Below are 23,207 nucleotides of genomic sequence, written 5' to 3' on the forward strand. Positions count from 1 at the left end.
GAGACAGATTAGGAGACTGTTCTTAGCAATATGAAAGAGATGCTGACTTAAACCAAGGTGTGTTGAAAAGTGGTCAGGTTATAGACATAGTTTAAAGACACAAGTTAAAGGTTTGCCCAGGAATGGATAATGGGGTATTAGAGAAAGGCATTAATGATTACTCTAAGTTTTTCACTGAAATGATTGGAAGAAATAAATATGCCATGTACTGAAGTGAGGAAGACTGTAAATAGCAGTTTTGGAGGAGGTGAATACTAAGTGCTCGTTTTGAACATATATTCAAGATGTTATTTTAAATCCAAGTGGAAACAGTATTTGCGGATTGTTGAATATATGGATATGGAGTTCAGGAGGACACTTATTTGGAGACCAAAATTTGTGAATCATTGGTGTTCTTGTAGTTAAAAATACGAGACTGTAAGTTATCACCAAGGAAGTAAATGTAAATAGAAAAGAGGCCTGTGATCTGAGCCCTGGGGTAGTCACATAGTTAAGAGATTAGGGAGATAAAAAATAGACAAAGATGTAGCAAGAAATTTACAAACCAAGTGAAGAAAGTGTGTTGAAGAGGAAAAGAGTGATTGATCAGCTGTATCAGATGCTGCTGGTAGCTCATGTACTCCAGGACTCTGTATTTTATGGCATATATCTGAATGTGTGTACAATCTCTCACCTGTCTGATTTCAGTTTCCCTCTGGCCAACAATCTGCCATTGTTATTTTAACTTATGAATAATCTTACCTATGTTTAATATTGCAGGAGAATCCAAACCCTCATATGGCATTTCAGAAAGTTCCACGCCCAACAGAAGGATCCCACTTGCGAGTTCATATTCTTCCTTTCCCCAAAATTAATGAAACTCGGGTACAGGAATTAATACAGGAAAATCTTGCTAAGAATCAGAATGCACCTCCTGCTTCAAGAGTGGAAAAGAAATGTGTTGTGCCTGCAGGTCCACCTGTTGGTATGTATTTATCCATTTGTTTAAGGTAAACTTTTAACCAAGATATAAGACACAGGGACTTCCCTGGTGATCCATGGCTAAGACTCCATGCTCCCAATGCAGGGGACCCAGCTTTGATCCCTGGTCAGGGATATTATATACTAATGTGAATATTATTTATTATTTACTTAATAATACTAATTTGCTGTAATTTCCCTACATATTACCAGCTTATACTTAAGTGTTGATCATACTTTTACATGGAGAAGAAAATAGAGAAGCCAATGTGTTAGGGTAGTTACTTTTTGAAGGATTTCATCTTGTAAGTTTAATATTCATAACTTAGTTGAATGCTTTCTTTAAATACACACATGAAGTTGGTTTAAATTTTTATCTGCTTGAATTGTAGCCTTGTCTCAGTATTATTTTTGTATAATCTCTTTACTTTCTTCATTTTCAGTCAACATCAAATTTTTTATATGCATATGGGATCTCTCATTGTCGGTGAGAGAAATACATATGACTCAGTATTTGTCCCTGCATGGACTGCCTATAAAACCAAAATGAATGAATGAATGAACAGATGAAAGAATGATGAATGAATGGGTGAAAGATGAATTCAGGGACCTCTGTCCAACTTTCTGATTTGTTTAAACTGATCAGAATCAGGATTTTCATTGCATTAAAATTTTAAAGTATGAATGTTTCATCTTACATGATACCCACTTAGTATGAGTGTACAATTGCTATGTCACTTTAAGAACCATTCACATTTTGAGAAGTTAATTACTTTCCAGCTATCTTCAGAGGTGCCAGAGTGATGATGAACTGCTAAAAATAGCATTTGAAAGCCAAAACCTTAAGAAGGAAGACCTGAAAAGTTGAATACCCATAAACCAGAGTTGTTGTCAACTGTTAGAAAGCTAGTATTAGAATGCCGCAGCTGAGGATTTGGCCAATCCCTGATATATCAAACTCTAGGTGAAGAACTTTCTCCTGGGAGTGAACTAAGTCTTAGTCTCCAAAGGAAAGTAGTAATTTCCAGATGGTAAACAGATTCATTATTTTAAAAGGTGGGATTTTTAATGGTTCATCCTAAAGAAAATTTAAAATGCTATGAAAGAAATTTTAGAATTAAAAATTTATAAAAATAGGTTAAACATGTTGCTCTCTAAAGTATGTGGTCCTACTTGGAGACTAAGACATTTTCTACTCTAAATATAGATCAATTTCAGTTTCTGTCTATGCCACAGACTTTCACGTGTGGGAAGCTCCAGAGTACAAAATAAAGAATGTGCATTTCAGACAGAGAAAGTCATATGAAATAATCTATTTTACCATCATGGTCATTACTGTTACATAATTTTAAATGATTTCAAGAGAACTAGTAAAAACCAAGTAAGATTGATTTCCTGATTCTGATAAAGCACTATAGTTAGGTAAGATACCACCATTTGGGGAAGTTGGTGTGAAGTACATGGATCTTCTCTGTACTAATTTGTAACTCTGTGTAAGCTTATAATTATTTCAAAATTTTTAAGTTTAAAAAATTGTTTTAAGAATGTAAAATTTCATATTGATGAAATGAAAGGAAGGCCAAGAGTATGGTATTATGGTTTTTCTTGTTAGGTAAGAGCAATCATAAAATATAAGGCTTAAGAATTATAGCTACTACCTGATTTGTACAAATGATTTTGTGTAGTTCTTTGTGAAATTATACTTTTTATTTAATGAATACTGATTTAATTTATATCTTCTAATATTCTTTTAATAAGTTACATTTGTTTTAAGTAATTTTAGTTTATGTAGTACACTAGAATTATCCAATCTTGTGAAGTTGATAGCTACTAAGTTCACAGAACCGAAAAGTGACTCTCCCAAATTTGTAAAGCAATTCTTTGGCCATGATCACTTTTGTTTGTGTTCAGTGCTTCTTCAGGTCACCTATACTCAGATTTTTGGAACCTAATTTTTTGTGGTATGTGGTTTTTCTTTGGTAATATGTTAGAAATATCAGCTTCTTTTCCTGTTAGTAGTCAGTCCTCGTATATATGAGCGTTAGCTGTGTTGGTCATGATCTTGTACCTGACACATTTCTTGTCTGTTTACAACTAACGGTTAAAAAAAGATGTTTATCTTTGCTTAATAAAATTTTACTGTGCAACATGAATTAATTTGTGTAAGAGTTAAGTACAGCATTAGCATCTATCCTGTGAAATTATCCTCAATAAGCTATTGATTAGCCTGTCACTTCACAACGTAGAAATGTAATCAAAGTGATGAAGTACCTTCAGTGTTATGTAAAAAGGGGGAAATAAAGGCTTAAGTGTTTGTCATGTAAACAGAGTCATATAAACTGTAAACAGTAATATTCCCCTTGCTTTTATTATTGCTAAAGGAATTTAATTTGTGTTATATTTCCTTAATAGTTTCAATAATGGATAAAGTGACAACAGTTTTCAACAGTGCACAGAGATTGGAAGTTGTTAGAAACTGCATTTCATTCATATTTGAAAATAAAACATTGGAGACTGAAAAGGTAATAAAATGCCATCATTCCTAATATTCATCATGGCCCTTTCAGATTTCTGTGTTTAGCTTGCCAACTGACCTCTCCTCTATTTCCATCCCTTTTCTTTATAAAGTATTCTTTCATTGTTTTTATCATTTTAAATGAATAGTGCCTAATATTTAAAATCTTAGCCAAGCCCGAAATATTGATAGTCAATTCCCCCCCTGAAACTTTTAAACATTGTTCATTAAATTCTATTTTGGCATATTATTTAGAAACTTCAGTCAGCTCAGTTCAGTCGCTCAGTTGTGTCCAACTCTTCACGACACCATGGACCGCAGCACTGCAGGCCACCATATCCATCACCAATTCCTGGAGTTTACTCAGACTCATCTCCATTGAGTCGGTGATGCCATTCAACCATCTCATCCTCTGTTGTCTCCTTCTCCTCCTGCCTTGTCTTTCCCAGCATCAGGGTCTTTTCCAATGAGTCAGTTCTTCGCATCAGGTAGCCAAAGTATTGGAGTTTCAGCTTCAACATCAGTCCTTTCAGTGAACACTCAGGACTGATTTCCTTTAGGATGGACTGGTTGGATCGCCTTGCAGTCCAAGGGACTCTCAAGAGTCTTCTCCAACACCACAGTTCCAAAGCATCAATTCTTTAGTGCTCAGCTTTCTTTATAGTCCAACTCTCACATCCATACATGACTACTGGAAAAACCATAGCCTTGACAAAACGGACCTTTGTTGGCAAAGTAATGTCTCTGCTTTTTAATATGCTGTCTAGGTTGGTCATAACTTTCCTTCCAAGGAGTAAGCGTCTTTTAATTTCATGGCTGCAATCACCATCTGCAGTGATTTTTGGAGCCCCCAAAAATAAAGTCAGCCACTGTTTACACTGTTTCCCCATCTAATTGCCATGAAGTGATGCCATGATCTTAGTTTTCTGAATGTTGAGCTTTAAGCCAACTTTTTCACTCTCCTCTTTCACTTTCATCAAGAGACTTAAAAACATTTAAAATATAATTTTATTTATTACAAAAAATCTACTTAAAACAAGTAATGAATTATAAAAATTGTGGTCTTCATTTAAATATGCCTTTCATGTGTGCTTTAATAGCACATTTTCTTGCCTTCTTTAATAAAACATATTAAACATTAATGTCACCTTTTCTTAGTGACTTGTCACAGTTCTGAGCATTTATTACATGGGGCTAGTAAAGCTTGTGAAACAAAGTTTTTATCCACTTAATGACCCTCAAGTCTGTGTTTTGAGTTTTTTGGAATCCATTTTTTCTTATGATTGTAGTGTTAAATGGACTTTCTTTTGCTTCTCTTGCTTTCAACTTTCACACTGTTTCATGTGCCCCTTGTAACAATATTAGGACCTCCTACTCTCAGTCTTTTTCCTTCCTTCTTATTTGCTCCTTTGTTCTCATTTTACGTTTCCAAAGTTAAATAAGCCTATTGTTAATACTACTTTATGTAAAGTAACTCAGGCTCTAAAGGTGAACTGGAAGAGGCATTCTTGTGGGTGAGGAAGTAGAAGAGTTTTAGTATGTAAACCTAGAGATTTCTATTTGTTGCTCTGAGTTTTTTCCTTCTTAATTATACTTTTGAAATAGAAGGGATTGCAGAATTTTCCAGTCATAAATTAAAACTGAGTAGTGATTAAGTTGCTAATCACTATAAAAGAATAAAATCACCCATGCTTCTTATCATTTTAATTTTTCCTTCTATTCTTGCCACGGAGATGTGGCCAGTTATTGAAAGAACATGTCAATTATCCATGGTTTTGACTCAGAATCTGAAGCAGCAGTTATTTTGGTGGCCACAGTTTTGATAAGTTTTTTTTTTTAATGAAGTTTAATGTTTTTTAAATGTATCACATAAACAAGTCCTGTTTGTTTTCATGCTGCCTTACAAATTTAAAAAATCACTATAAATCCATGTTGTCCTTAACAGCAAATCAACCCTTTTCTAATTCTAATAGCTCTGTTAAATGGTTTACAGGATATGCATGAGTTAGCGTGATTTAAAGTTATTTTTTTTCCAGTGAAACCTCTTGTTCATGTCTGCCTCTTATGTCCTCAGACCCTTCCTGCTGCATTGAGAGCCCTTAAAGGAAAGGCAGCAAGACAGTGTCTCACTGATGAGCTGGGTTTACATGTTCAGCAGAACCGGGCAATATTAGATCATCAGCAGTTTGACTACATAATAAGGATGATGAACTGTACTCTACAGGTAACTTTTAGTTCTTTCCGATTTCTCTTCTTATTTGAGAATAATACTTTTTTTCCCCAGGCAGTTCAATAATTACTAGTATATCAGGTTCTTAAGCCTTCTACATCTGATAATATGAAGAGCTGATATTTGTAGCATTTCTGTTAGAAACACTTATGTATTGCTCAGCATAAATATTAGGAGTGTTTTTATTCTTCCTTTTTTTTTTTTTTTCTTGAAAAATACTAGGTTATTTTGCTAGTTCTGTAATTAAGCTTTCTGAAGTGAAGTCATCTTTGAAACATTCAGTTGTATATTACTTAATGTCTATATTTTTGTCATCCCTTTTCAGCCGGTTTTCAGTTGTACTGTTAAAATAGAGGGCAATGAATGGTGGGTAATCCAAATGGTAAATGAATTATTCAGTTCATAATCTATTTCTTAACCTATGTATATGGGTATTAATTGTATCATTTTTTTTTCTTGGGTTACAGTTGCTTTACAGTGTTGTATTACAAAGTGAATCAGCTATCTGTTTATATATATATATCTCTATCCCCTCCCTCTTGACCCTCCTTCCCACCTCCTCCATCCCACCCATCTAAATCATCCCAGCCCAGCTCCCTACATTATACAACAGGAACAACAAGTTCCCACTAGCTATCTGTTTTACACATGGTGGTGCACATACATCAGTCCCCATCTCCCAATTCATCCATGCCCCAACCCCCCACTCCATGCCCACACTTCCATTCTCCACATCTTCATCTCTGCAGATAGGTTCATCTGTACCATTTTTCTAGATTCCACATGTATGTGTTAATATACAATATTTGTTTCTCATTCTGACTTAACTTCACTCTGACTCTGGGTCCATACTGTCTGTACAAATGACCCAATTTTGTTCCTTTTATAGCTGAGTGATATTCCGTTGTTTATATGTACCACATCTTATTTATCTATTCATCTGTTGATGGATATTTAGGTTGCTTCCATATCCTTCCTATTGTAAATAGTGCTGCAGCAAATGTTTGGATTGCTGGATTATATGGTGCTGTGTGCTGTGCTTAGTTGCTCAGTTGTGTCTGACTCTTTGTGACCCCATGGACTGTAGCCCGCCTGGCTCCTCTTTCCATAGGGATTCTCCAGGCAAGAGTGAGTTGCCACGCCCTCCTCCAGGGAGTCTTCAACCCAGGGATTGAACCCAGGCCTCCCGCACTGTAGGTCAGATTCTTCACCGTCTGAGCCACCAGGGAAGCCCATGAATACTAGAGTGGGTAGCCTGTCCCTTCTCCAGGGTAACTTCCTGACCCAGGAATCAAACTGGGGTCTCCTGCATTGCAGGCGGATTATATAGTAGTTCAATTTTTAGTTTTTTAAGGAACCCCCATACTGTTCTCCATAGTGGCTATATCAATTTACATTCCTACCAATAGTGCATGAGGGTTCTCTTTTCTTTATATCCTCTCCAGCATTTATTATTTGTGGAGTTTTTGATGATGGCCATTCTGTGAGGTACTAGTTTTGATCTATATTTCTCTAATAATTAGTGATGTTGAGCATCTTTTCATGTACCTCTTGGCCGTCTATATGTCTTGTTTGGAGAAATGTCTGCTAAGGTCTTCCTTATAATTTATACACATTAATGTCTTAGGGTGCTACTGTTATATTTTTTTGCAGGGTGTATTTATCTTCTCAAATGCATTTCAGATAATATCTTTCTCAGAAATTCTAACTTAAAAGCTAGAATGAAAAATGTAATCTTGTAACGAGCACTTTGTGGTTTGTTAAAGCAAATTAACAAAATAGGAGATAATTCACCTCTACTGGAAATAAATTCTTATTTTAGAGCATAAGAGACTAGCTATAATAGTTTATAATATCAAAAATTGAAAGCATCCTAAATGTTTACCATTTGGATATAAATTCATGTAAGTATGGTAGAACACTTCTTTGGAATACTGTTCTGCTACTAAAATAAAAGAGGTAGCACTATAATATGTACCTATAGGAAAAAACTTCTGTTACATATTGCCAGGTGGGCACACAGAAAGATACATAAGGTAGTGCTTAGTCACTCAGTCATGTCTGATTCTTTGTAACTCCATGGACTATAGCCCACCAGGCTCTTCTGTCCATGGGGATTCCTTAGGCAAGAATACTAGAGTGGGTTGCCATGCCCTCCTCCAGGAGATCTTCCCAACCCAGGGATTGAACCCAGGTCTCTCGCATTGCAGGCAGATTCTTTACCATCTGAGCCAGCAGGGGTACATAAGGTAGATATAATTCTATTTTGACCTAAAATTACATGTATGTAGGTATGTATATTATAATGAAAATCTAGAAAGGATATTTACACTAAATCCTTAGTAATGGTTATCTCTGACATATATAGATTAGAAGAGTTTTGACTTCCATTTAAACTTTTCTCTGCTTGAAACACACACATACACATAAGCATAATTAAATTATCTAAAACATATAACAAGGGTTTTTTATAACAGAAGAGTATTCTCATTTTTGTAGGAAGGAAATTATTGAAACTTTATGAGAAGAGTAAGACATAATTCGTTTGCCATAAAAATCACAAGTCTTTTGCTACTTCTGTTCCTGTGTTTCAGTTCCTTTGGTACTGTCATTACAGAGAACAAAAGAATTTGATTAAGAGATCAAGGTTACAAGAAGTCCTAAACTTAGATAATATCCTGGTTCCCTATACCTGGTGATAAAACTGAAAAAACTATTTTGGGAGGCTTTTTTCCATTTGTATTTTATGTGCTGTAATTAACTGGGTTCATGGAGTCGCAAAGAGTTGGACATGACTAAGCGACTGAACTGAATTAACTGAAGAACTAAATTAGAAGGCTTTATCTAAACTTAATTTTAGCATAAACCAATTAGTAATGGATTACAGAATAGCCAGGTACCCTTCGGCTAGAAAAATACTCCTTTTCATTTGAATAATCATATTCTGTCGGGGGAAGCTCGGGTTTGTTGTTGTTGCTGCTTCCAAATGCACCTGCACTAATGAACTCTTAGTGCTTTGTAATTCAGTATTTCATAAAATTAGATCTTGTCTTTGTTCCATTGTAGAGAGGCTCTTTTCAGTTATAAATGAGTTCATATGTGATACTTTTATTTTAATGAATTACTTATTTACCAACTTGGGATTTATTAATATTTATATTCTTGTTACAATACTTGTGGGGATTTAACATAACATTCTGAACATTTTTTTACAAAAGCATAGAGTTTCAAGGCAGAGAGGCCAAACATCTGTGTTTGTGTTTTAAAATAGAAACATTAAATGAACTAAGTTTTAGGTAGTGATTCAAAAACTTTAGTAATTTTTGTTTGTCATGAAGTTATCCTGTAGTTTCTGTCCTCAAGGGAAAATTAAATGGAACATGAGTACTGCCAAGGGGTTATTTTGTTTATCATGTTCTTTCAGTGCCAAGATGATTTTTTAAAGGACTGGTTTATGGAGATTATAGATTATTCCTATGTATTTTCTCATCTCAAATAACTGATCTTATTTTAGTTTTTTTTATAACTGAGATTACTATATATCTCTTCAAAAATATCATGGATTTAACTCTTTTCATTTTAGCAGATACATAATTTTTATGTGTAAGATCATAGCTAAGATCTTTTAATGGTAAATTATAACTTAAAAACCCAGTGGAGTACTCCATTTCCAGCCTTATAATAAACTGCAGGGTATGAGGGACCCTCTCACTAATGTAGAAATAGATCTTAGAAAATTGCAACAGCAAAAACCCATGATTTTTATATATTGTTTTTCCTAAGAAGAAAAGGAAATCTCTAAAAGACCTCTCCTCTATTCTCAAGAAAAAGATAAGTAGGGAAAACCAAATTCTGAGCACTTAGCAGTTAGGGAAACCAGATACATGAGCTCAATCAGTTAAGTCTTGACGTCTGTAAGAGAGCTGGTTGAACCTGAGAGCTTTATTACCTCAAGGTAGGACATTGGAAGAAGAATGAAATAATAGCTCTTCAATGGCATACCCCTCACCCTTGCTTCCAGAAGAAACAATATAAATCTTTTGTATAATTTATTAAATATTTATCAGCCCCAATTTAGGCAGTCAGGGTTCCCACTGATAAACTTTAGTGAGATGTGAAGTCACAATTTTAAAATGACCAAATACCAAAGAAATGAGCCAGTGTGAAATAGTGTTAATAGAAACATACAAAAACAGATTGAAGGCCTCATAGGCATTATATTTTAGAATTATCTAATTTGAATATATAATAATTAAAATATTTAAATAAAAGGATTGAATACAAAGTAAGCAGATAATAAGAAACTAACAAAAGGGCTAGATAAGTTTAGATTATGTAATCAGTAAAGTAAAACATCAAAGGATATGGAAAACCCAGTATCATTAATGTCAGTTCTCCACAAATCAACCTGTAGCCTGAATGTAATTCCAATAAGAATTGCAGCAAACTTTTTCTTAGAAATTAACTGGATGATTCCAAAATTTATGTGGAAATGCTGAAGACTTAGAGTGGCCAAATTAATCTTGAATAAGAACAAGTTGGAGGACTTAACCCAACCTGGTTTCAAGACTTATTATCAACCCACAGTAATCAAGATAGTGTAATACTGACATGTCAAATAGATCAGTGGAAAAGGGCACCCAGAAATTAGACTTGAATTTATGGGAAATTTGTTAAAGGCACCAAAGTAATCCAATCAAGGGAGGAAAGTTTTTTCCACAAATAGTGCTGGAAAACTGAATATCCATATGGAAGAAAGTGAACCTCAACTTCTACCTCATATCAGACACAAGGATTAATTGAGGTAGAGCATAGACATAAACATAAAATAGAAAACCACAAAGTTTTTAGGGGAAAGCATGGAATAGTTTCATGACTTGGGAATGAGTAACAGTTTCCTTTTTTAAAAAATTATTAATTGACTCTTTTGACACATAATTTCTATAACTGGCAAACGTTTCTTAGGTCACAAAAAGTGATAACCAAAAAAAGAAAAAAAAACATAATTATACTTCATAGAAATTAAAACATATGCTTATCAAAAGACAGAATTAAGAAAATGAATATTGAAGACTAGGAAAAATTATTCCAAAATATATATGTGACAAAGAACTGATGTCATGGTTATATAAAGAACTCCTACAACTTAAGAAGAAGCAGCCAAGCCATTTTTTGAAAATGGACAGCTTAAACAGACACTTCACAAAGTAAGATATGGAAATGGTCAATAAAAACATGAACTAGTCAGTGTCAGTCATCTAAGAAATGCAAATTGAAACCATTATGAGATAATACTATATAACCACCAGTATGGCTAAAATTAGAAAGATTGGCAATACGAAATGTTGGCAGGGTTTTTTGTTTGTTTGTTTGTTTTTGTAGGCTAATTACTTTACAATACTGTGGTGGTTTTGTCATACATTGACATGAATCCGCCACGGGTGTACATGTGTTCCCCATCTTGAACCCCCCTCGCATCTCCCTCCCTATCCCATCCCTCAGGGTCATCCCAGTGCACCAGCCCTGAGCACCCTGTCTCATGCATGGAACCTGGACTGGCAATCTGTTTCACATATGATAATATACATGTTTCAGTGCTATTCTCCCAAATCATCCCACCCTCACCTTCTCCCACAGAGTCCAAAAGTCTTTTCTTTACATCTGTGTCTGTTTCTCTGTCTTGCATATAGGGTCATCATTACCATCTTTCTAAATTCCATGTCTATGTGTTAATATACTGTATTGGTGTTTTTCTTTCTGACTTACTTCATTCTGTGTAATAGGCTCCAGTTTCATCCACCTCATTAGAACTGATTCAAATACATTCTTTTTAATAGCTGAGTAATAGTCCATCGTGTATATGTACCACAGCTTTCTTATCCATTCATCTGCTGATGGACATCTAGGTTGCTTCCATGTCCTAGCTATTGTAAACAGTGCTGCGATGAATATTGGGGTACACATGTCTCTTTCAATTCTGGTTTCCTTGGTGTGTATGCCCAGCAGTGGGATAGCTGGGTCGTATGGCAGTTCTATTTCCAGTTTTTTAAGGAATCTCCACACTGTTCTCCATAGTGGCTGTACTAGTCTGCATTCCTACCAACAGTGTAAGAGGGTTCCTTTTTCTCCACACCCTCTCCAGCATTTATTGCTTGTAGACTTTTTGATCGCAGCCATTCTGACTGGCATGAGATGGTACCTCATTGTGGTTTAGATTTGCATTTCTCTGATAATGAGTGATATTGAGCATCTTTTCATGGTTTGTCAGCCATCTGTATGTCTTCTTTGGAGAAATGTCTGTTTAGTTCTTTGGCCCATTTTTTGATTGGGTCGCTTATTTTTCTGGAATTGAGCTGCAGGAGTTGCTTGTATATTTTTGAGATTAATTCTTTGTCAGTTGCTTCATTAGCTATTATTTTTTCCCATTCTGAAAGCTGTCTTTTCATTTCCTTCGTTGTGCAAAAACATTTAAGTTTAATTAGTCCCATTTGTTTATTTTTGCTTTTATTTCCATTACTCTGGGAGGTGGGCCATAGAGAATCCTTCTGTGATTTAAGTCAGAGAGTGTTTTGCCTATGTTCTCCTCTAGGAGTTTTATAATTTCTGGTCTTACATTTAGATCTTTAAATCATTTTGAGTTCATTTTTGTGTATGATGTTAGAAAGTGTTCTAGTTTCATTCTTTTACAAGTGGTTGACCAGTTTTCCCAGCACCACTTGTTAAAGAGATTGTCTTTTCTCCATTGTATATTCTTCCCTCCTTTGTCAAAGATAAGGTGTCCATAGGTGCATGGATTTATTTCTGGGCCTTCTATTTTGTTCCATTGATCTATCTTTCTGTCTTTATGTCAGTACCATACTGTCTTGATGACTGTAGCTTTGTAGTATAGCCTGAAGTCGGGCAGGTTGATTCCTCCAGTTCCATTCTTCTTTCTAAAGATTGCTTTGGCTATTCGAGGTTTTTTGTATTTCCATACAAATTGTGAAATTATTTGTCATAGTTCTCTGAAAAATACCATTGGTAGCTTGATAGGCATTGCATTGAATCTATAGATTGCTTTGGGTAGTATACTTATTTTCACTATATTCATTCTTCTGATCCATAAACATGGTATATTTCTCCATCTATTTGTGTCATCTTTGATTTCTTTCATCAGTGTTTTTATAGTTTTCTATATATAGGTCTTTTGTTTCTTTAGGTAGATATATTCCTAAGTATTTTATTCTTTTCATTGCAATGGTGAATGGAATTGTTTCCTTACTTTCTCTTTGTGTTTTCTCATTGTTAGTGTATAGGAATGCAAGGGATTTCTGTGTGTTAATTTTATATCCTGCAACTTTACTATATTCATTGATAAGCTCTAATAATTTTCTGGTGGAGTCTTTAGGGTTTTCTATGTCGAGGATCATGTCATCTGCAAATAGTGAGAGTTTTACTTCCTCTTTTCCAATCTGGAGTCCTTTTGTTCCTTTTTTTCTCTGATTGCTGTGGCTCAAACTTTCAAAACTATGTTGAATACTAGTAGTGAGAGTGGGCATCCTTGTCTTCTTCCTGACTTTAGGGGAAATGCTTTCAATTTTTTACCATTGAGGATAATGTTTGCTGTGGGTTTATCATATATGGTTTTTATTATGTTGAGGTATGTTCCTTCTATGCCTGCTTTCTGGAGGGTTTTTATCATAAATGGATGTTGAATTTTGTCAAAGGCTTTCTCTGCATCTATTGAGATAATCATATGGCTTTTATTTTTCAATTTGTTAATGTGGTGTATCACATTGATTGATTTGTGAATACTGAAGAATCCTTGCATCCCTGGGATAAAGCCCACTTGGTCATGATGTATGATCTTTTTAATATGTTGTTGGATTCTTTTTGCTAGAATTTTGTTAAGGATTTGTGCATCTGTGTTCCTCAGTGATATTGGTCTGTAGTTTTCTTTTTTTTGTGGCATCTTTGTCTGGTTTTGGTATTAGGGTGATGGTGGCCTCATAGAATGAGTTTGGAAGTTTACCTTCCTCTGCAGTTTTTCGGAAGAGTTTGAGTAGGATAGGTGTTCAGTTCAGTTCAGTCGCTCAGTCATGTCCGACTCTTTGCGACCCCATGAACCACAGCACGCCAGGCCTCCTTGTCCATCACCAACTCCCGGAGTTCACCCAAACCCACATCCATCAAGTCATTGATGGCATCCAGCCATCTCATCCTCTGTCGTCCCCTTCTCCTCCTGCCCCCAATCCCTCACAGCATCAGAGTCTTTTCCAATGAGTCAACTCTTCTCATGAGGTGGCTAAAGTACTGGAGTTTCAGCTTTAGCATCATTCCTTCCAAAGAACACCCAGGACTGGTCTCCTTTAGAGTGGACTGATTGGATCTCCTTGCAGTCCAAGGGACTCTCAAGAGTCTTCTCCAACACCACAGTTCAAAACCATCAATTCTTTGGCGCTCAGCTTTCTTCACAGTCCAACTCTCACATCCATACATGACTCCTGGAAAAACCATAGCCTTGACTAGATGGACCTTTGTTGGCAAAGTAATGTCTCTGCTTTTTAATATACTATCTAGGTTGGTCATAACTTTCCTTCCAAGGAGTAAGTGTTTTTTAATTTCATGGCTGCAGTCACCATCCACAGTGATTTTGGAGCCCAGAAAAATAAAGTCTGACACTGTTTCCACTGTTTCCCCATCTATTTCCCATGAAGTGATGGGACCAGATGCCATAATCTTAGTTTTCTGAATGTTGAGCTTCAAGCCAACTTTTTCACTGTCCACTTTCACTTTCATCAAGAGGCTTTTTAGTTCCTCTTTACTTTCTGCCGTAAGGGTGGTGTCATCTGCATATCTGAGGTTATTGATATTTCTCCCGGCAATCTTGATTCCAGCTTGTTCTTCTTCCAGCCCAGCATTTCTCATGATGTACTCTGGATAGGTGTTAGCTCTTCTCTAAATTTTTGGTAGAATTCAGCTGTGAAGCCATCTGGCTGTGGGCTTTTGTTTGTTGGAAATTTTCTGATTACAGTTTCGATTCTGTGCTTGTGATGGGTCTGTTAAGATTTTCTATTTCTTCCTGGTTCAGTTTTGGAAAGTTGTACTTTTATAAGAATTTGTCCATTTCTTCCAAGTTGTCCATTTTATTGGCATATAGTTGCTGATAGTAGTCTCTTATGATCCTTTGTATTTCTGTGTTGTCTGTTGTGATTTCTCCATTTTCATTTCTAATTTTGTTGATTTGATTCTTCTCCCTGTATTTCTTGATGAGTCTGGCTAATGGTTTGTCTGTTATATTTGTCTTCTCAAAGAACCAGCTTTTAGCTTTGTTGATTTTGGCTATGGTCCCCTTTGTTTCTTTTATGTTTATTTCTGCCCTGATTTTTATGATTTCTTTCCTTCTACTAACCCTGGAGTGCTTTATTTTTTCTTTTTCTAGTTGCTTTAGGTGTAGAGTTAGGTTTTTTATTTGATTTCTCTTCTGTTTCTTGAGGTAGGCTTGTATTGCTGTGAACCTTCCCCTTAGCACTGCTTTTACTGAATCCCATAGGTTTTGGGTTGTTGTGTATTCATTTTCATTCATTTCTACGAATATTTTGATTTCTTCTCTGATTTTTGTTTATTCAGAAGTGTGTTGTTTAGCCTCCATATGTTTGTATTTTTAATAGTTTTTTTCCTGTAGTTGACATCTAATCTTACCACATTGTGATCAGAAAAGATGCTTGAGATGATTTCAGTTTTTTTGAACTTACCAAGGCTAGACTTATGGCCCAGGATGTGATCTATCCTGGAGAAGGTTCCGTGTGCACTTGAGAAAAAGGTGAAATTCATTGTTTTAGGGTGAAATGTCCTATAGATGTCAATTAGGTCTAAATGGTTCATTATATCACTTAAAGTTTGTGTTTCCTTGCTGATTTTCTGTTTATTTGATCTATCCATAGGTGTAAGTGGGGTATTAAAGTCTCCAAGAATTATTGTGTTAGTTAATTTCCCCTTTCATACTTGTTAGCATTTGTTTTACATATTGTGGTGCTCCTATGTTGTGTGCATACATATTTAAAATTGTTATATCTTCTTGGAATGATCCTTTGATCATTATGTAGTGTCCTTCTTTGTCTCTTTTCATGGCCTTTATTTCAAAGTCTATTTTATCTGATATGAGTATTGCTACTCCTGCTTTCTTTTGGTCTCCATTTGCATGATATATCTTTTTCCAGCCCTTCACTTTCAGTCTGTATGTGTCCCTAGGTTTGACGTGGGTCTCTTGTAGACAGCATATATAGGGGTCTTATTTTTGTATCCATTCAGCCAGTCTTTGTCCTTTGGTTGGGGCATTCAACCCATTTACATTAAGGTAATTATTGATACGTATGATCCCGTTGCCATTTACTTTGTTGTTTTGGGTTCGAGTTTATAAACTTTTTCTGTGTTTCCTGTCTAGAGAAGATCCTTTAGCATTTGTTGAAGAGCTGGTTTGGTGGTGCTGAATTGTCTGAGCTTTTGCTTGTCTGTAAAGCCTTTGATTTCTCATTCATATTTGAATGAGATCCTTGCTGAGTACAATAATTGGGTTGTAAGTTTTTCTCTTTCATCACTTTAACTATGTCCTGCCATTCCCTTCTGGCTTGAAGAATTTCTATTGAAAGATCAGCTGTTATCCTTATGGGGATCCCCTTATGAGTTATTTGTTGTTCTTCCCTTGCTGCTTTTAATATTTATTCTTTATGTTTGATCTTCATTAATTTGATTAATATGTGTCTTGGGGTGTTTTGCCTTGGGTTTATCCTGTTTGGGACTCTCTGGGTTTCTTGGACCTAGGTGGCTATTTCCTTCCCCATTTTAGGGAAGTTTTTAACTATTATCTCCTCAAGTATTTTCTCATGGCCTTTCTTTTTGTCTTCTTCTTCTGGGACTCCTATGATTCAGATGTTGGGGCGTTTAACATTGTCCCAGAGGTCTCTGAAGTTGTCCTCATTTCTTTTAATTCTTTTTTCTTTTTTCCTCTCTGCTTCATTTATTTCCACCATTCTATCTTCCACCTCACTTATCCTATCTTCTACCTCAGTTATTCTACTGTTGGTTCCCTCCAGAGTGCTTTTGGTCTCAGTAATTGCACTGATTGACTTTTTTATTTCTTCTAGGTCCTTGTTAAACATTTCTTGCATCTTCTCAATCCTTGTCTCCAGACTCTTTATCTGTAACTCCATTTTGTTTTCAAGATTTTTGATCATTTTTACTATCATTATTGTGAATTCTTTTTCAGGTAGACTCTTTATCTCCTCTTTGGTTTGGTTTGGTGGGCATTTATCATGTTCCTTTACCTGCTGAATATTTCTCTGCCTTTTCATCTTATTTAGGTTGCTATGTTTGGGGTGGTCTTTCTGTATCCTGGAAGTTTGCAGTTCCTCTTATTGTGGAGGTTCCTCCCTGTGGGTGGAGTTGGACGAGTGGCTTCTCAAGGTTTCGTGGTTAGGGAAGCTTGCGTCCGTGTTCTGGTAGGTGGAGCTGGATCTCTTCTCTCTGGATTGCAATGAAGTGTCCAGTAGTGAGTTTTGAGGAGTCTATGGGTTTGGTGTGACTTTTGGCCTCCTGTTTTTTTGTGCTCAGGGCTATGTTCCTGCGTTGTTGAAGAATTAGCTTGGTATATCTTGCTCTGAAACTTGTTGGCTCCTGGATGGAGCTTGCTTTCAGTGTAAGTATGGAGGCTTTTGGATGAGCTCTTGTTGATTAATGTTCCCTGGAGTCAGGAGTTTTCTAGTTTCTCAAGTTTTGGACTTAAGCCTCCTGCCTCTGGCTTTCAGTCTTATTTTTACAGTAGCCTCAAGACTTCTCCATCCATACAGCACCGATGATAAAACATCTCCTTTCGAGGACAATGGGCTGCCTTTCTGGGTGCCTTGTGTCCTCCGCCAGCTTTCAGAAGTTGTTTTGTGGTATTTTCTCAGTGTTCAAATGATCTTTCAGTGAATTTGTGGGGAGAAAATGGTCTCCCCGTCTTATTCTTGCACCATTTTAGGACCGCCCCCCAGTGTTGGCAGGGTTTTAAGATACTCAGAATTCTCATGTTTTATTGTTGAGAGTGTAAACTGGTACAGTCACTTTAGAAAAAAGTCTAGGAGATTCTTATCAAAGTAAGCATATACCTACCCTATGATCCAGGAGTTTCACACCTGGATCTTACCTTAAAAAAATGAAAACATATCACTACAAAAAGATGTAACAAAAATATTCATAGGAGCTTTATTCATAACAGCCTAAAGCCGAAATCAGCGCAGGTGCCCATCAATCAGAGAATAGGTGTTTTTTTTTTAATTACCATATACCATACAAAGTAATACTAATCAGTATTTTTAAAAAAAAGTTAATAATACATGTAACCTCATGGATAAATCTCAAAAACATTATGGCATATTTGTAGAAACTCATTGAGTGTACACATAAGGTTTTTGTATTTTCAGTTCCGTACAGTCGCTTAGTCATGTCCGACTCTGCGACACCATCAACCGCAGCTTGCCAGACCTTCCTGTCCATCACCAACTCCCGGAGTCCACCCAAACCCAAGTCCATTGAGTCGGTGATGCCATCCAACCATCTCATCCTCTATTGTCCCCTTCTCCTCCTGCTCTCAATCTTTCCCAGCATCAGGGTCTTTTCAGATGAGTCAGCTCTTCGCATCAGGTGGCTGAAGTATTGGAGTTTCCGTTTCAATATCAATGATCAGTCCTTCCAATGAACACCCAGGACTGATCTCCTTTAGGATGGACTGGTTGAATCTCCTTGCAGTCCAAGGGACTCTCAAGAGTCTTCTCCAACACCACAGTTCAAAAGCATCAATTCTTCAGCGCTCAGCTTTCTTTATAGTCCAACTCTCACATCCATACATGACCACTGGAAAAAACATAGCCTTGACTAGCAGACCTTTTTTGACAAAGTAATGTCTCTGCTTTTGAATATGCTGTCTAGGTTGGTCATACCTTTCCTTCCAAGGAGTAAGCGTCTTTTAATTTCATGGCTGCAATCACCATCTGCAGTGATTTTGGAGCCCAGAAAAAAAAAGTCAGCCACTGTTTCCCCATCTGTTTGCCATGAAGTGATGGGACCGGATGCCATGATCTTAGTTTTCTGAATGTTGAGCTTTAAGCCAACTTTTTCACTCTCCTCTTTCACTTTCATTAAGAGGCTTTTTAGTTCTCTTCACTTTCTGCCATAAGGGTGGTGTCATCTGCATATCTGAGGTTATTGATATTTCTCCTGGCAATCTTGATTCCAGCTTGTGCTTTATTGTATATAAATTGTACAGTGGAAGAACAACTATAAAATATTGAACTCTAATGATATGAATGCTAAAGTAGTTGAGTGTGAGTGTTAGTTGGCCAGTTGTGCCAACTCTTTGCGACCCCATGCACTGTATCCCACCAGTCTCCTCTGTCCATGGAAGTCTCCAGGCAAGAATACTGGAGTAGGTTGCCATTTCCTTTTCCAGGGGAGCTAAAGTACTTAGGAGGGAGTATAACTGATGTCTGTCTATGATTTACTTTGAAATACACTAACAAGAAAATGGGATAATGGATAGATAGATAGATGGACAACTAAATGATAAAGCAAGCATAGTAAAATGTTAATGATACAGTCTTAAGTGGTTAGCATACCACCTAAGTTCAGTGTAAAATTCTTTCAACTTTGATATATGTTTGAAATTATTTGGGATAAAATAAGTAAACAAAGAAATGCATAATTAGAAAAAAACACATTGGATACATTAAACATCAGACTAAATACAGTGAGAGAATTACAGTGAACTGGAATACAGATCTGAAGCAATTACCCCTAGTGGAGCAGAGAGAGACAAAAACATGGAAAATATGGAAGAGAATTTAAAAAAAATACAAGGATGATACAACTACTAACACAGTAGTATTCAAAGTACTAGTCTGTGACAAGATAAGAAAGTTGTGCCAGTATGTGAATCAGTGACTTTCTCCTCACTGAGAAAGTCTTGTTATTAAAAATAAATAACAGCAGTGGACTTAGTATGACATCAGCCAGCACTGGTCAGTATCTCCAAAAGGAACCAAGTGTCCTAATCAAGCCTCAGGTTTCGTAAAGGGTGAAAATTCTAGTTATCAACAAAATTTTTTTTATAAAATTCCATTGTTATTGTTCAGTCACTCAGTCTTGTCTGATTCTTTGCAACCCCATGGACTGCCACGTGCCAGACTTCCCTGTCCTTCACTATCCCCCAGAGTTTACTCAAACTCATGTCCATAGAGTCATTGATGGCATCCAACCATCTCATCCTCTGTCTCTCCCTTCTCATGCCCTCAATATTTCCCAGCATCAGGTCTTTTCCAATGAGTTGGTGCTTCACATCAAGTGGCCAAAGTATTGGACTTCAGCTTCAGCATCAGTCCTTCAATGAATATTCAGGGTTGACTTCCTTTAGGATTGACTGGTTTGATCTCCTTGCAGTCCAAAGGACTCTAAAGAGTCTTTTCCAACACCACAGTTCAAAAGCATCAATTCTTCGGCGCTCAGCTTTCTCTATGGTCCAACTCTCATCCATACATGACTACTGGAAAAACCATAGCTTTGACTAGATGGACCTTTTGTCAGCAAAGTGATATCTCTACTTTTTAATACACTTTTTAGGTCTGTCACAGCCTTTCTTCCAACGAGCAAGCATCTTTTCATTTCATGACTGCAGTCACCATCTGCAGTGATTTTGAAGCCCAAGAAGATAAAGTCTGTCACTGTTTCATTTTCTTCCCCATCTGTTTGCCATACAGTGATGGGACTAGATGCCATGATCTTAGTTTTTGAATGTTGAGTTTTAAGCCAGCTTTTTCACTGTCTCCTTTCACTGTCATCAACAGGCTCTTTATTTCTTTGTCACTTTCTGCCATTAGGGTGGTGTCTGGTGGTGTCTGTATAAATTCTTACATTGAGCTTGTTATGCTAAGGGCTCTGAATAACTTAGGAAACCACATAGAGGTTTAAAAGTATGAGGAAAATGGATTCTCTTCTGGAACCCCAAGCCTTCCACAATCTAGAAGGTTATTTATTTGTTTATGGCTGCACTGGGTCTTTGTTGCTGTGCGCTGGCTTTCTCTGGTTGTGGCAAGTGGAGGCTACTCTTTGTTGTATAGCCTTCTCATTGCACTGGCTTCTTTCGTTCTGGAACACTGGCTCTAGGCACATGGATTCAGTACTTGGGCCACCAGGGAAGCCCAGCCTAGAAGTTTTCAAAGGTCCTCAAGCACTGTTCATGACCCGTTTCTATGTAAGAGGTACCAGTTTGAGAATTTTGTTAATTTCTGTGTTCTGAATGTGTCCTCCCAGGTTTATATGTTGGAAACCTAGTGCCTAAGGGCTTCCCTGTGGCTTAGTTAGGAAAGAATCTGCCTGCAGTGTAGGAGACCCAGATTTGATCCCTAGATCAGGAGGCTCCCTTGGAGAAGGGAGCTGGCTACCCACTCCAGTATTCTTGCCTGGAGAATTCCACGGACAGAGAGGCCTGGTGGGTTACAGTTCATAGGGTCGCAAAGACTCAGACACCTCTGAGCAACTATTTAAAAAAAATGGTGATGATATTAGGAGATGGGGCTTTTGGGAGGGGATTAGGTCAGGAAGGCAAAGACATTAACAAGGAGATCAGTGCCCTTATAAAAGAGAGCCAGCGGAGCTCCCTAATCCCCTCCACCATGTAAAGATATAATACAAAGTGTGCAGCTTTGAGGAGGGCCCTAACTAGACCCTCACTACCACTCTGACCTTGGATTTCCAACCTCCCAAATTGTGAAAAATACATTTCTGTTGTTTATGAACCACCCAGTCTATGATGTTTTGTTATGGCAGTGCAGAACAGTCTAATGAGAATATATTAATCAGTATTTCATTCTTTATATGGCTGATTAGTATTCCATTTGTGTGTGTGTGTATCTTTATCCATTTATTTGTTAATGGACACTTAGGTTGCTTCCATGTGTTGGCTATTATAAATAGTGCTACTGTGAACATTGGGGTGCACGTGTCTTTTTGAATTGGAGTTTTCATCTCTTCTATATATATTTCCAGGAGTGGGATTGCTGGTAGTTCTAGTTTAGTTTTTCAAGGAATCTCCGAAGTGTTCTCCATAGTGGCTACACCAATTTACATTCCCACCAACAGTATAGGAGAGTTCCCTTTTCTCCACACTGTCTCTAGCATTTGCTGCTTGTTGACTTTTTGATGAGGGTCATGCTATACTTAATTGTAGTTTCAATTTACATTTCTCTAAAAATTAGCGATGTTGAGCATCTTTTTATGTGAGTTTTGGCCATCTGTCTGACTTCTTTGGAGAAACATCTGTTCAGTTCTTCTGCTCATTTTTTGATTGGGTTGTTTGCTTTTTTGATGTTGAACTATATGAGCTCTTTGTATATTTCATAAATTAAGAATGAAATGTTGCCATTTACAACAACATGATGGACCTAGAGATTATCATACTAAGTGAAGTAAGTCAGACAGAGACAAATACATTTAATATTACTTATATGTGGAATCTAAAAAATAATACAAATAAACTTACTTACAAAACAGAAACAGACTCACAGACATCGAAAATAAACTTACCAGAAGGGAAGAGGGGAGGGATAAATAAGGAGTTTGGGATTGCAGATATATATATATAAAATATGCAAACAACAAGCATTTACCGATTTGATATCTTATAATAGCCTATAATGGAAAAAATTATATACATATTAAAGGTACTGTGCTGTACAGTTGAAACTAACACAATATTTTAACTGCACTTCAATTTTAAGAAAAAGAGTATATTAATCAATAGAATGCATCTTTTCCTTAAGCAGACTATGTATTTTACTCCTTTGTCTTCCTCCAAACGTTTACTGATTCCTACCATGTACTAGCCTCTGTAATAAGTACTGGACATACTGATGTGATTAAAGTATAATTTTAGTTCTTAAGGAGTTCAGAGGCTAGAAGGAAAAACTCATAGTTAAACTAGTATTTATGATATAGAGATTTGCCCTGATGAGTGAGTGAAGTCACTCAGTCGTGTCTGACTCTTTGCGACCCCATAGACTATAGCCTACCAGGCTCCTCCGTCCATGGGATTTTCCAGGCAAGAGTACTGGAGTGGGTTGCCATTTCCTTCTCCATTTGCCCTGATCAGATCAGATCAGATCAGTCGCTCAGTCGTGTCCGACTGTTTGTGACCCCATGAATCGCAGCACGCCAGGCCTCCCTGTCCATCTCCAACTCGCGGAGTTCACTCAGGCGCATGTCCATCGAGTCAGTGATGCCATCCAGCCATCTCATCCTCTGTCGTCCCCTTCTCCTCTTGCCCCCAATCCCTCCCAGCATCAGAGTCTTTTCCAATGAGTCAACTCTTCGCATGAGGTGGCCAAAGTACTGGAGTTTCAGCTTGAGCATCATTCCTTCCAAAGAAATCCCAGGGCCGATCTCCTTCAGAATGGACTGGTTGGATCTCCTTGCAGTCCAAGGGACTCTCAAGAG

General features: G+C 36.9%; 1 protein-coding gene across 4 annotated transcripts in view; it reads left to right on the forward strand.

Annotated features, from left to right (window-relative positions):
* Nucleotides 1–23,207, forward strand: part of SBF2 (SET binding factor 2) — a 508,637-nt gene that overhangs the window by 299,946 nt on the left and 185,484 nt on the right. For all 4 annotated transcript variants that reach the window (XM_055548648.1, XM_055548644.1, XM_055548646.1 and 1 more), the window contains exons 14-16: nt 760–964; nt 3,373–3,482; nt 5,550–5,699. In XM_055548648.1, coding sequence (XP_055404623.1) covers nt 760–964; nt 3,373–3,482; nt 5,550–5,699 — 465 coding nt within the window. The remainder of the gene's footprint in view (nt 1–759; nt 965–3,372; nt 3,483–5,549; nt 5,700–23,207) is intronic.

The sequence above is a fragment of the Bubalus kerabau genome, chromosome 15, assembly GCF_029407905.1.
Source record: "Bubalus kerabau isolate K-KA32 ecotype Philippines breed swamp buffalo chromosome 15, PCC_UOA_SB_1v2, whole genome shotgun sequence".
NCBI classification, from domain to species: Eukaryota; Metazoa; Chordata; class Mammalia; order Artiodactyla; family Bovidae; genus Bubalus; species Bubalus kerabau.